Source organism: Lycorma delicatula, chromosome 5 (genome assembly GCF_047948215.1).
Source record: "Lycorma delicatula isolate Av1 chromosome 5, ASM4794821v1, whole genome shotgun sequence".
NCBI classification, from domain to species: domain Eukaryota; kingdom Metazoa; phylum Arthropoda; class Insecta; order Hemiptera; family Fulgoridae; genus Lycorma; species Lycorma delicatula.
In genome coordinates, this window is record NC_134459.1 from 115,486,092 (window position 1) to 115,502,022 (window position 15,931).

The 15,931-nt window shown below is 28.3% G+C and overlaps 1 protein-coding gene across 1 annotated transcript in view; it reads right to left on the minus strand.

Moving 5' to 3' along the window:
- Positions 1-15,931, minus strand: part of PolE2 (DNA polymerase epsilon subunit 2) — a 29,101-nt gene that overhangs the window by 2,675 nt on the left and 10,495 nt on the right. The window contains exons 4-8 of the mRNA XM_075365345.1: positions 13,956-14,160; positions 11,029-11,150; positions 7,019-7,160; positions 5,617-5,852; positions 1,406-1,589 (exon numbers count right to left, since the gene is read on the minus strand). Coding sequence (XP_075221460.1) covers positions 1,406-1,589; positions 5,617-5,852; positions 7,019-7,160; positions 11,029-11,150; positions 13,956-14,160 — 889 coding nt within the window. The remainder of the gene's footprint in view (positions 1-1,405; positions 1,590-5,616; positions 5,853-7,018; positions 7,161-11,028; positions 11,151-13,955; positions 14,161-15,931) is intronic.

Below are 15,931 nucleotides of genomic sequence, written 5' to 3' on the forward strand. Positions count from 1 at the left end.
ACTAATAAAGTGTGATAGTGGATGGCAGCTAATGTAAACAATCGATGTCCTGTATTTTGTCAACAAGGAAACCATTTCTTAGAATTTCTACATATATCAATTGAGAATAATTTTTCTCAGTGCCATGAACATCATGCTTGAAATCGGTAATAGTTTTCACTTTATCATGAGCATTTACTGCAGTTCTAGTTTCGCGTTTTGATAGTTCGACATCCATTTAGTTTAAAATACAGTACTTATTATTTAAAAAAATTTAAGAAAATTATTTTATTTTAGAATCAGTGTTAGTTCACGTTCCATTTTGGCTAAGTGTATTTCTTATTTTTTAAGTGTAACTTTCAAATGAAATATAACTAACTTGAATATATAAGTGTTTTATATTTGTGAAATATCTGTGAATGAAAACAGTTCTCACTATCACTCTGATAAGTCAAAATTTATAAATTACACAGTATAACACATATTCTCTAAGAATAACCTATTTGTTTTATAATTTTTAAAAAGTGAATAAATGTATTCTTTATACAGTACATAAATTTCTGGAATATTCTGAATGTATAACAATCTAACTTCATTTTATGTTCATATAATTCAATCCACAAAAACTTAATATAAATTAGTTTTTTAATGAAACTCTGCAGACAGGAATCTCTTCAAAACAGATTTCTTACTTGGTCCTGTCAGATTCCATTCTGGGAAAGTTTTACTGTATGTAGAAATACTTTTAATTGCAACAAAATGACAATAATAATTATTCTAAAAGGTAAAGATAAAAGTGCTCATAGGCATGCTCAGCACATGTTCTACCACTACATGCTTACCAGACCCCCTTATCTGAGATGGATGCTAACTATACAATACAAAACAGGCACATATGCAGTAGATATCAGAGTGGCAAACTATATTCACATTTATAAACTATAAAACTAAAAAACTCTACATTTTATAATAAAAATAAATTATTTTTTATTCATACAAAACATCAGCATAAAATTTACACATTTTTAAGTTCTCAAAAATATTTTTCTCTATTAATCACAACAATCATGAAAAAGCGTTTATTACTTTTCACTCCAAAAAGTATACTCATATAATTCCATGAAAACTAAAAAATATTAACTCACAAACACATGTTTTATGACAGATATGCTGTACTGCCCATATAAATTACAACAGGTGGTATGGATAGAAAAGCTTTTCCATTGGTAAGGTTATGAAACATTTTCATAGAATTCCTTAACATTTCATAGAATTCCTTAACTCAAAAATGTAAATCCTTTAGCCATTAGAAAATCATGATTTTTTTAAGAGTAAATTATACAAACAAACAAATGTAAGTACTAAATAAATCCCAGATTAATAATCTCATCTCATAAATGATATGTATTATATAAACAGTACATACGTGTTGTGGAATATCATTTGCTATAGGGGCATGCAAACTATTTCGACATAGCCTAGCAATTATATCTTCTCTCATAACAACAATTTCTTGACTACAGTATCTTATTCGGCATGGATTTGTTGTAAATTCAGCGTTTGGAACCTTTCTCAAAAATCTCTCAATAACGGTTTTAGGAAGAGAAGGCCTGAAAAGATTATATACATGTTACAGCATTTAAAAATAATTGCGACAACTTGAAATATAAAATTAAAAAAAAAAATTATTAATGTAAAATAATTTTATTCATATTAAGATAAATCTGCTCAGACACAAGGTCCCTTACTTTCCATTGCCTTCTATTTCTAGCTAAATTTTTGAATTATGATAGTTCCCATCACCTTTTAAGTTACTTATAAGTTTTATTCTTTTCCATCCTTTCATTTTTTCACTTCCATTAAAATTTCTATCATTGTTTCTGTTTGGTTAAATTAATAAAAATTTTAAAAAAAATTAATAATCAAACCAAGTGCTGGGAATAATACATGCACAAACCCCAGATAAAAAAAAGTGTCTCAATAAAATCTCTTTACGTGATTGAAAACATAAAAAAAAAAAAACTTTAAATGTACCACTAAATTCTTTACCACTACATGAAGTTGTAGAGCATTTTCAATTTGTCACAATCTATTAACCCATCAAAATATGCTTACTCAACATCAATTAAAACTTTATTGCAATTGGGTTGGCTCACCAAAGATGCAAGTATATTTGAAGTACATATTTGCATCTTTGGTACATAAATAAAAAAAAAATTAGGTAAATAAAAATATTTATTTATTAGGTAAATTAAAAAAGGTAGCCATGAACTGACAAATTTTCAGATTGAATTCTTTTTTTTCAGTTAGTTTTGACTTCTTTAAATAAAGCTATTTGATTTTATACTACTGTACTGTAGGCCTTTTAAAATAATTATTATAATTTTGATCAAGTTATAACTCTACGAAAAACCTTACTTTACTTAATCAAATAAACAATTCCTTAGAAAATGATTATGTACCTGCTATAACACAAATATCTCTAAATTTTGCATGCTTATTTTTACACACACGTTTGTGATAACCACAATAAAAAACAATCTAGTTAGATTGTTAGTGTGGAGGGATACCAGACATTGCTATGGGGCTACCTGAAACAATCCAGAGTATTTCAGTTTCCACCAACCCTGGTGTAGCCAGTAATTTTGTAATACTTTTTTGTCATAATTGAGGTTAAGTTTTCAATTACTTTTGGTTAATTATTTATATAATTTGTGTAATATAATAAATTCTAATAAAAAAATTTGTTAATAATTGAAAACTATTTCTGACAGACCCCCACACCCCTATATTTCTATTTTTTCCTCAAATCTTGGATTAATAACTTAGAGAATGAAATTCCAATATTATGCTTCTTAGTAGTCTAAATTTCCATATACCTATATTAAATTTGAAAATGAAGATGACAGCTATTGTAACATATTACTACATATAGATTGTATTATTTTTATTTATGATAAATAACAATACAGAAAATTTCATCTAACAAGAGAGGAAATGTGTACAGAAGAACATGTGTGTACGAAAAATAACATTTATACCTGGTTTTTTTTTATTTTAGAAGTAGTCACCCTATCTTTAATTCTGTACCTTAATTTTTCTTAATATTAGGATTAGGGGGATTGTTAATAGAAGTTCTCTAATTTGAGGCGTTCTGTGCAATACAGGAAAACACAACAAAGTTATTTTTTAAATATTTCTATAAAAAAAGAATCTAAAAGTAATGTTACTTTTGTTGAGTCCATCCTTGTTCTTTAAAAAAAAATAGTGAAACGTAAGTGGGAAAATTTCAGTGTGCAAATTTATGGTCAGTTGTTCCTCAATCAGTCGTCATTCACTAAAAGATAGTGAAGATTTTATTTTAAAATGAGTTTGCCTTTTCTACTCTGCTATCATCTAATACTTAAAATTAGGTTTTCTTAATTCTTCATGATTTCAAATGATGAAGGACATTTTTCTTTTATTTTGCTGTTAAAGTCATTGGACCCAAAAAAATTTACATGCATTTTTTTGTATCAAAGTTAATCAATGTAATGTGACATTTTTATACCTTTTTCTGATCTGTTGACCAATTTGAGCTTAATTATTAATTTTATGGAACAGAAAGTATCAAGCATATTTTATTGAACAATGGTTAATACAAAGTAACATGTATTTAAACAAAAAAACAAAATTTACTGAAAGTAAATTATTTCAATACATTTTATAAAGTAAAAAATACTCACTGAAACAGCAACATTATTTATATAGATGACAACAATAACTCAAACGTACTTTTATTACAATACAATATCATTTTACATTTTCAAATAAAAAAAAAAGATTTACATTTTGAAACATTTAGAATGAATATCTTAGGAATCAAAACCAGTAATCTAGAATAGTTTTATCTTCTAGATGGAACTGTTGAGATGTTATGAGGAAAAGAATATGTAATCCATTACATCAGATCACTTCACTCTAATACAATGATTGACACTGCTGACAGCTGTAACATGTGGGAACATAAATTTCAAATTATGTAACTCATAACAATCACAGTTCTGCTAATCTGTAACAACACGTAACAACTAATTTACATGTTGAATAGAGAGTTTTACTTTTGTAAACTTTTGTCTTATATTATTATAATACGAAGCGTATCTTTAAAGTAATGTCACCTGCTTTAAATTTGCCACCTATAGTCAACAGTCAACTGTCAGTAACAATACTTTAATCATTTTGCTGTTAGTTGTTTATATTCATCCAACAATAATCAGTGCTATAATTTGTTAGTCCACTAAGTGAGAAATCAGATTTCTAATAGCAAAAAAACATTCTGCGACTGAAATTCACAGGCAAATTTGTGACTTTACAAGCCGAATATTATGAGTGGTACTAAAATAAGACAGTGGTGTCATTTCAAGAAGGGTAAATGAACATTTATGATAAAAAACAAAGCAGCCAGCTGTCAGTGATAACAAATGATCTGACTCAAAAATTTGACAAAAAATTCAAGAAAACTAGCATTTTGCTGTCATAATTGTCTTTTATATTTCATGAACTTTGATTTATGAAGTTTTGATGAAATTTGGGCTATAAAAACTTGTGTGTCAAATGGTTGTCAAACATGTAAAAAGAGACTCACAAGGAAAAACGTCTTGATGGAGTGCATGATTTTTTATGGCATTATGAAAACAATGGTGATGAAATGTTTAATCACATTGTTATTGGAAATGAAATCTGAATTTCTTGTTAGAATGTCGCGACAAAGCAGCAGATAATGCAATGGGATCATTCATCATATCTAGACCAAAAATGTTCAGTAAAGAAGCTTCTGTTTTTTGGGACAAAAAAATTGTCTTACTTGTTGAAGTTAGTGATCATGGAACTACTGAAAGCGCCAAATTTATTGTGAATTGTTACAAAATCTTAGACAATAAAAAAAAAAAAAATAGCATGTAAAAGAAACTATTGCCAGGATTTTATTTTTGAATAACAATGGCCAGCCACACATAGCAAATAAGACAGTAATGCGACTGGAAAAAATTTGTTGGAAAATCTTCAATCATCCACCCCTATACCCTTGACTTACCTCCCAGTGATTATTTTCTGTTTTTTACCTTAAATAGTGGTTTGCATGGTTTGAAAGAGTTTTGGTACTGCAAGGTTTAAATCACTACTGACAAATTTCTTGAAGAGAAAATGAAGAAACTAGTAAATTACTAAGAAAAGTGTGTTGAAGTTGAAGGCAGCTATGTAGAAAAGTGATAAATAAATGCAGTTTTAAAAGTAAATGTTGTTCATATTTTTCTGTTTTGTTTTTTATTTCAAAACAGGCTTTATTTTTAACATGCCTTATACAACAATAAAAAAATACTCAACAAAAAATAAAGCAAAAATTCAGCTAAAGCACACAAACAAAAACGTATATAAACCAAAAAGTTTTAAAACTGAATTTCCAAATAAAAATTTAAAAACAAAAAATCCACAAAAAGCTGGAAATTAACTTTTTTTCATAATCGCATTAATTTTCAGTTTTACAAAAAATTTTAATAAGTGAAAAGTAAATGTAAAAAGTCACAAAAGTCAATAATAAATACAGAGAGTAAAAATATAAGTTACAAAAAAACTAATGCAATTGCAAAATAAGTTTACCTTGGTAAAATGTTGCTGAGAAATGAATCATTGGCACCAGGGATAAAAATGAACTTCGTATCAGTTAAAAGTGATGGAAATTGTGCAATAATTTCACTTAATTCTATTAAATGTGATTGAAGCACAGCCATATGTTTTAAACCCAAATCTGTAGAAAGAAAATTACCCAGCAAAACAATAGCAACTGGTGGCTCCACAGAATATCCCTCAAATAATCTTTTCAGCCTATTTAACACCTGACAAAATGATTATTACATTACCACTTAACTTAAAATATGCAATCATAACAAACTTAAAAAAAAGAAGACATTTTCTATTTTCATGATAAGAAAAAATACAGTTCAATCTTATCTTTAAGACTCGCATATCAATGTATTTTCTTCACTGCTAGAAAATGATTGCCATGACAAATGAAACAGCTCTTACAGTATTAATCTCATTGTGTGTGTGAAAGTAAAACATTTCTGTTAAATAGCAAAAATATTTGCACATAAAAAATACTCTCAACGAGATATACATTAGATCTATCTTTTGCACATCCTGAAATCAGAGGGCAAAATTCAGTTCAAAAATTTTACAAGAATCTGCAAGGCAAAATTATAATTTTGGGCGATCTCTTTTAATAATTTTGGGCAAGTGAGCGATCTCTTTTCAAGCAATGTCAATAAAATGTAATATTTTGTTTTCAGTTCAGTGATGTTATTAATTTTTATAGAAATTTTACAAAGAACAAGTTATATACACAATTTCATTAATATACAAATAACTGCACCTACAAAGCCCTAATTTAATCTACCAGGAAAACCAATCAACCAAACAGTTCAGACTGATTAAACCCAAATTTTTTAGGGGTAAGCCCATTAAATCAAATGCTATGTTATTTTTTGCAATCAATCTTCATTCTCTGAAAAAAGAGTGACTTAATGCAGTTGGTTACAAATAAAAAAAAATTGTTTTTTAAGAATGAATATTACTTACAATTAACAATTTTTTAAAACTGAATGAGAAAAAAATAATTTCATTCATAAAGTTAGCCCACGGGGTGATCTAGTCATCGCAAATCATTTGTTTAATAGCTGAAAAGCAAGGTTCTAAGTTCTGGTTTAAATCTTAGTAAATGTTAGTTGCTTTTATATGGACTTGGATACTGGTATACTTCAGTGGCTGAGGTTCAATTAACCACACATTTCAGGAATGGTCAGCCTAAGTCTGCACAAGACTAACCTCATTTACATGTCATACACACCATCCTCATCTCAATTGGCCATGAGGGGGGGGCGGGTCACTTATTGTTCACTAGTTGAAAAGATTGCAATGTATACATTAGGAAAATAAAATAAATATTTCATAAAGTTGATTGTTTAGGCAAGAAAATCTAGTACAATTAATAAAACAAAATTACCTCTTTTTTGTCTAGCCAAACATCTGCAACAAAAATTATCATTGAACCAGGATTTGACTGTTCCAGTTTTACTAATGCTTCATTATTATAAATACTTGTATCGGAAATACCTCCAAATATGTTATTATTACCAAAATAGGTTCTAAAAGAGAAAAAAAAATGGAAACGAACATCATTAATCTTTTTTCTTATAAACAACAAAAAACAATTTTACATTACGGAAATAAATCTTACAATTATAACTTAATCTTTAAAGCTTGGTTATTTTATTCAAAATTAACAGTAACAATATTTACTCAAACAATAATTTAAAACCATTCATACATAATTATTTTTTTAACAACTGCATTTAATCTTAATGCAGGATAAAACTGAATACCAACTGGATTAAGCTAATGATATTACTGTTTAAAAGTCTAACTCCTGAAAAATGCATTTAATATTTAAATATTTTGTCTGCTTTAAATGTTTAACGCCTGAAAAACAGATACATAATACAAGTTTCTTTTTCTCATACAACAATGAGAACATGAGTTTGGATAATGAAATGTCCATATCGTAATCAAAATTAGATAAGTATATGCAAGTATACACTTCTAGCACCAAACATATTACACACACTTATAAACACATTGACAATTGCAGTCAGTTACTTGTAAGAGCATTTCATAATGTTCTTCGGAGTTTTGAAAATTCATTAACAAAAAACTATTTCACTCAACAATAAAACAAGTACTGTAAGAAAGAGTATTTCAGATAGTTTTTTCCACATATACTAGGCAGTTAGTAAACCATTTGCTCGCTAGGCTTTAACAGTAGAGAAAATGGCTGCCACGGGAAGCGAGAAGTCGTTTTGTATGTTAGAATTTCACTTGTCAAAGTCAGTAATTTCTGTGCAACGTGCATTTCGGTTGAAATTTCATAAGGAGCCACCAAGTGACAATTCATTTCGTGCATGGTATAAACAATTCAGTGAAACTAGTTGCTTGTGTACGCGAAAATCAACTGGTCATCCATCAACCTCAGAAGTCAATGTCGAACGTGTGCGTGCAAGTTTCATTCGCAACCCATCAAAATCAACTGCGGCTGCAGGCAGAGAATTAGGAATTCCAAAAACAACAGCGTGGAGAGTTCTCCGTAAATGTTTATTATGCAAACCGTACCATTACCATTACCGTACCAATTATGGTTTATGCCTCAGCTACTCAACGACTTCATTTTCCAACAAGATGGTTGTCCTGCCCATTTTCATAACGAGGTTCGACAGTACCTTAACACAATATTACATCGGCGCTGGATAGGACGTGCGTCTCAGACCTCATGCCATGTGATTTCTTTCTCTGGGGTAACGTGAAATATACGGTGTTTATCCCACCAATGCCACACAATATCACTGAGCTAAAGGATCGCATAATCAATGCAATCAACTCTATCGAAAATGACATGTTACAACGAGTTTGGCAAGAGCTAGACTTTTGTGTTGATGTGTGCCGTGTCACCAGAAGAGCACATATTGAACATTTATAGATTTTAACAAAAACTGTTTGAGTCCCTGCATCATCTCGTACAACTTTCATTTAAGTAAGTGAAATACTTTTTTTTGTACCAAATTTTTTTAACTCCTAAGAACATTATGAAAAGCCGTATAAACATTACAAATTGTTTATTTATTGTTTTCTAGTTCCACATTTCTTAAAATTTTACAAAAGTCTTACTAACACAAGAACATTCTTTCTTTTTCCTGTTAAGCCTCCGGTAAATGAAGTGTAGTCTTGTACATTCTCAGTTCGACCATTCCTGAGAATTGCACAATTCAATTTGTACAAGCACTACAATTCAAAGCGGCTGCGTGTGTGTGTAAACACAAGAACATTATGCCAAATTAGATGCTTGTGATATAACAGCTGTATGAACTCATCAATAACAAAAATAACTTTTAATAGAAGTACTTTCATCAGCCAAAGTTTGGTTTTAACTTTGATTAAAAGCACAGAATATACTTTTAATATACATATGCAATCAAGATCAGTTATCTTTTAGGTTACATGATAATATTTAAGTTATACATGGGAATCAAGACTATAAACTGAGTAACATTATGAATGTAGTGGTATGTATAATCCTTGAATACCAACATGTTATTAAAAACTATATATATAAACTGAAACTTTGTGGTTCTTTCAAGTCTAACCAACTTGCTACAAGAAAATAAAAATAGATTTAATGGTAATAGGATTAGCAAAAACAGGCAACTAATATTAGTAAAGAGCTTTGGGCCTAATAAACTGATAAAACTGGGCAGTACCTTGAAAAATTTGGACAATATTAGTAAAATAAAGTCATAAAGTAATAAAATAATTTTACCATAATGCTTCTGTCATTGATAAGACAGCTGTAGCAAGTAGTCTACATTGACATGCCCTGTATTAATGATACTTGGCAAAATCAGAGCGGTAATTTGTAACTTGCTGTATTTATATCCTACCAATGAACCAAAATAAAGCACATACAGCATATAGCTGGAGTTAATTGTGCAGCTCTTCGTGTAGAACACACAGTAACAGTGGCATTAATAAGATACATATTTGTATAAGAGGTAATTTTATGAGACGGATGATTTGAATTTTTATGAAATTTTACATTATTAAAAGCAAGTTTTCTGTACACTGATGATTAAATTTGGCTGTCCTTGTTTATTTTGAAACTGACATCTAAATAGTTTTAACATTCTATTATTATCTATTTCAAATGTTAATTACAAAATTTCATTAAAAGAATTTAATTTCTTTAATAGATGCATACTGTTTATTATTGGGTTATACATAATGAGATTAACATCAACACATCATATCCATATTAAAACTTTAAGTGTATAAAGTGATACCATATACTAATTTACTCTCAAAATCTTGTAAATATATTTCTGACATAATAGATGATAGTGGAAATCCCATAGGTAAGATTTTTTTTGTGTATAATGTTTATTAAACTCAAAATAATTTTTTGATTGATATTTCTTGTAATAGTGACGATACCTTTAATAAATTTTGGATTTTCTTGGTTACTTTTTAATTTATTTTTATTCTTTTTAAGGTATGGTCCATAGGTAAATTTGGATACATGTTAAATTATGTCATTACTAACCATTCTAGTGTCTTTATTTACATTTAAGCTATTTATTTATTAATTCGTAACCATTCTTTGTATTAAATGTGTTAGGTAAAATAATTTTATTCCTAAGAATTTTATCTATTATTTTCGGATATAATATCACAATGGGCAGATTTAAAATAAATTAAAAGTCACACTGGGATGTTTAATTTATGCATTTTTGGTAGTCCAGTTAATTTACGAGCAAATGTGGATTCTGCTGTCCAGAACTAGAATGATTCTAATATTTGGGTATTCATCCATAATAGATATCAACATTTTCAAAATAGAAAACAATTTTGACCAATTAACAAAATTATAAATAAATATGTTTTAATGTAATTATAGAATTTAATAACAATTGAAGATGCGGATCCCACAAAAATCGATTCTTGGAATTAATACAGTAAGTTTAACTTATCTATTTACTGTGTTTTAGTGGTTTGTATTTCATTTAATATTAAATTTTATTAGTAAAATGTAATATTAAATGTCAGTATCTTAATGAATTATTTGCATTTTCAAAAAATTATTATATACATTAATAAATGAAGAAAGTTAACAGTACAAACTTAACTACTGAGAGGCATCTTTTCGACATCTTGTCTTGATTCACAATTTATAACAAAAATTAAATAGTAAAATGATTAATGTAGTAATGTCTAATATACAAAAAAAAAATAATGGATATCACCATTTGATCTTCCAAGCTTGCACGAAAAAATAAAAGTTTAGCAAGTGTTACATTGTATACTAACTACAGTTAATGTTAAAAAGTTCAAACTGACGACATCATTTTTACAAAAGGATACTATGAGAAACAAATAGCCTCTACATTAAAATCATTAAACTTTATTTACCTGCTAACACTTGCTGGTTCAGTGGGAGGAAAACCAATAGAGTCAACGTTGAATACTTCATCTTTATAAGAACCTTCAGCAAGCACAAAACAGTTCTCCGTGTAGAATCCAGTATGATACTTGTGCAAAGTATTAAGGAATTCTTATATTATATACATATAGATTTTAGGAAAAAATTTTAAAATAAAAATTTTTAGATTTAGTGGAAGTATAATAAATATTTATTAATTTATTACTAAAATTATTATTATATCCATTTCTGCATATCCTTTGTACATTTTAACATCGTTATTATTAGTTAATATGCATGCCCTATGGAACATATTTCTAAAACTATTGATTTTATACATCCAAGGTATGTTAGAATCTTTGTGAGATGTGTATAAATTATATATAATTCAGTTTCCTATAAATTTCTGTTATGATTAAGTCATGTAATTCAATGTTTATGTTCAGATAATTAACGTTGAAATTTTTATCTATTTCATTGTAAATTAAAAATTTCTACATAAATTTAGTTTATCTAATATAACATGATTTTATAATTACAATCTAAGCCAACTTACTTTTAATGGCAAACTGATCAGAATACTGATACTTTCTAGAGGCTCTGAGGAAGGACACAAAGCAAATGGAGGAAAAATGTAATAAACATAAAATACTTCAAAAACATAAAAACTTATTAACAAAGTTATTGCAAAAAACTGATGACATAATTTTCAGATGGATTTTATTCCATCACTAATAAAAAATTACTTTTTCAAAGAAGTCATTTTGTTTTTTATGAAAGGCTTAACATTTAAGTTATATAATTGTATTTTCTTAAAACTATGGTTTACCAAAAGAGTAAAATTTGACACGGCCATCATGCTGAAATTTACAACATATTTTTTTTTAATTTTTCAGAGAAAATTTATATAAAGATGCATATCAAATATTATAATCATTCCTACATTTAATTTTGAGATATAAATTTTTCTTTAAAAAACAAAAATGGCAGACAGAAGGAAAATGAAGGGAGAAATCACCATTTTTTCATAGAACATTTTGTTCATTTTAACATATAGAATCTGAAAATGAATAGCAAGGTTCACTTTTTTATTATAGACTGAATATATTTTTCCTACATACATAGCAGAAAACCCATCTCTTTCTGATTTTTTCAGTTTTTACCTTTCAGTGCCTAAAATGGTTTTTTTTTTAATGGTTTAGTTTCAAAATATTTATAAAAATCTCATTAAAATTCTTATGTTAACTTAATAAACCTTTTGTTTCGTTATGTTAAATGGACTGTGAATAAAACAAAAACTGATTCGTATTAACAATTGTAATTTAATACATCTTGTGATAGTATAATAACATCAAATCCAACAAGCTTAGCAACTAGGCTGTATTGTATGGTTGTGTGTTACACACTAACAATTAATGAATAAAACATAAACAAATTATGTTGAAAAGAAGAAAAAACTAATATTTCATATCGCATGGTGCCAGATAGCAGTGCTGCCTGAACATACCACCCACCAGAAATCAGTATGATTTCTTAAAATTCAAAAGCAAGAAACTGAATATAAAAAAATAACAAACAGAAGAATAATTAATAAATTAAACAATAATAAAAAATATCTGTCACTGGTGGGTAATGGACTATCTTGGTGATGGATCTTTTACAAGTCCCTGTTGCTGTATTAATTGTAGCTATTCAAACAAGGTTATCTGGTCCGGTCCAGGATGTATATCATCAATAACACCTAGTTTCCACTGCAGTGGTGGCATGTTATTCTCTTTTAATAAAACTAGAGTTCCAGGTTGAAGCAATGGATGCTCAGGTCTCCATTTGGAACGTTATTGAAGTTGAGATAGGTAGTCAGAGGACCACTGGTGCCAGATGGTCTGAACTAACTGCCATCTATTTAAAGGTACGTCAGTTACATTAAGATTAGGTAGAGAAGTAAGAGAACCACCAACTAAGAAGTGTCCTGAAGTTAGAGATTGGAAATCAGAGGAATTGGAAAATAATATACAAAGGGGGCAAGAATTAAGGCAAGCTTCTATTTGTGTCAATATAGTAATGGGTTCCTCAAAGGTTAAAGCTAAATTTCTTACTATACGTTTTAAATGATATTTCACTGACTTTATCGTGGCGTCCCATAAGCCTCCGAAATGAGGTGAATTTGACAAAATAAGTGCCACTGAATCCCCTTTTTGTACGAAAAGTTTACTAATTTTCTTCTTACGTTCTCATTAATTAAAAATTTATACAACGAATGAAGTGAATTATTGGCTCCAATGAAACATAGTTGCACCAACAGTACACAAGATTATAAGCATGGATAAACCTCATGAAGTGAACAGAACAGAAACTAAGCTTCAGAAATAAATCTCTAAGGAACGTCAGGTTTATAAAAGTTGGGGCAAAAATTAAGCAGGGCAGGTTGAGCAATGGTTTGGAAATGTAAAAAGTATCAATAAGAAAATAGTTACAAGATCCTTCAAATGTATGGATTCTTTTTTACTTTTGTTTTCTCAATATTTTGCATACAAACGGAAAAATAAATCATTTACATTAATTACTATTGTATGTTATGTGATTTCAAATCTTACACAATCTGCTAGGGGTTATTAAATTTTATAAAAAAATTATTTCTATCATGTTTCATCAAGTTTCATTAATCAGATTTTCAAAACTTTTCCTGATTTTCAAGTTCTTCAAGAACCATGAATAAAAATTAATATATAAATAACTCCATTTTTGCAAAAAGCTTTTAGGTGGCTTCATTTTCATTTTTAAGAACAATAACAAACTCATTATGGGCATAGCAATTAACTTTATCCCTATTATCTGTTTGATTCTTAATTAACTAATAAATAAAATTAAGAAATAAAAATTCATAAAGTATTAATTAAATTTAAATGCAAAAGGATATAGTTCCAACTAAAGATATTGGTATTGTGCCAGTAGGATCTTCTAATTGGTAACGACCATCTTTCATTGTTGTTAACATTCCAAGTATTACAACATGTCCTATCTTATTGGTAGTACTTAGAAGAACATCAACTGGCTGAATCTGAAATTGTTGGCCACTTCTAAATAAATGATGTCGTAGTGTTCTCTGCTTTAAAAGCAAATACCTACAAAAAAAAAAAAAAAAACACAGTCTAAGGTAATTTTAAAAAATATTTACATGCACTAACCTGATTATAATATGTAAATTCCAAATTGATTTTTAATCACTCTGAATTCTGAGAATGTTACAATTTATATTATGAATAACATATATCTTGATTTTAGCCCCAACTTTTCTTTAATATTACTCCTAAGAAACCTGTTTTCAGACTAAACACAATAAATGAAATGACACTTAAAACTGATTTTCATTACTTATGTGTTCTTTAATTGATTTCTAAGAAGAATTTCTATGAAGAACTGGAAATGTTGAATCTATCTATATGTTGAATCTAATGAAGAATCTTACATTGATTTTATATTTTCTAAAAATGATTTTTTTTTAGTAAAAACTACATTGCCATGTAAATATAAACAGTTAATCTACATGGTGCATACAAATTCATATTTTGCATCATTTTAATATATCACAGTAAATTTTGCTACTTATAAATTTAGTTAAGTTTTTTATTTAAAAATAATATTGGTTATATGTTTTGAAATACAGACAAGGCTGATGTACCAACTGAAGACACAATTCTTAAATTCGTATCTTCCTGAACATCAAAAGTTTAAAGCTTACACAAATGAAATCTCTCTTTAATACTTACACTAACAATAATTAAGAAAAAAATCAACATGATACATGTTGTGAAGTGATTTACAACTTGCAAGAAAAATTTATATATTAGTTTAAAAAAAGTTGAGGACATATCAATACGTGAAAAAAAACCTTAAAGTTGAAAGATTAGAGGACTAAATTTTAAAAAAGAAAAATCCACTTTATATGCAAATGTTCAGGTTTTAATCATCAAAATCTAAAACTACCTACATGAATTGATACACTTATTGTTATACTAAACAGTCTACAACATTTTTTTTGGTGGTTATGATACAGCAGCATCATCAATCATTAGTAATAGAAATTGATAGGGTGTAAAAAGATGCCATGCCTGATTAGGCTAAAACTCAGGACCTCTGCACAAAATGCCAATACGCTACCTACTCAGCAACAGCGGACAGCAAGAAAAATGAATTCATTCTTAGTCTAGACTACAATGCAAGAGCTAGATAATGTGTTGAAATCTACAAGCTGTGGAGATCAGCACTGCATTCAATTTTCAACATACCTCAAATAGGTCTGACTGCTAGTCCATGATAAAAATGTTCACCAGATTGGAAAATTTACCAGATGACAAATAAAACCAGGATTTTTTGGAAGGCAGTTTTTACAAACTGGTTCACATTACTATGCTCAGAAAATCTGGAAACCAACAACCTTAAAAGAAACATGAATGAAAAATAGAAAAGAAATTAATTTTCAGATCAGTTCTGCACAACCTTTTACCAAAGACTGTATACTGTTGTAATCAAATGTTCTAGAAATGCTTAACACTTTTAGTAGACCACTTGCCTTTTCAATTATGTCAACAGTGAACCCTGCTACTATCTTTAAAGGTAAATTGCAAGACAGTAACTAATTTAGGAGTTTATTAATTTTTAAAAGTAGATCAAATTTACTATCTGAAAAAATTTTATAAAGCTCTTTCTGTAAAAAATGAAACACTTCACGCTTCACTTCTGATACATCACATTTCTTCTCATATTTTAAATTTGCTTTGTTCTATTATAAGAATAATTATATATTCACCACAGTATAATTTCAGGGATTATTTATAAATTAACATGTGGTTGAGTAATAAAAATAAATAAAATAACTTGAAAAAATTTACTGTA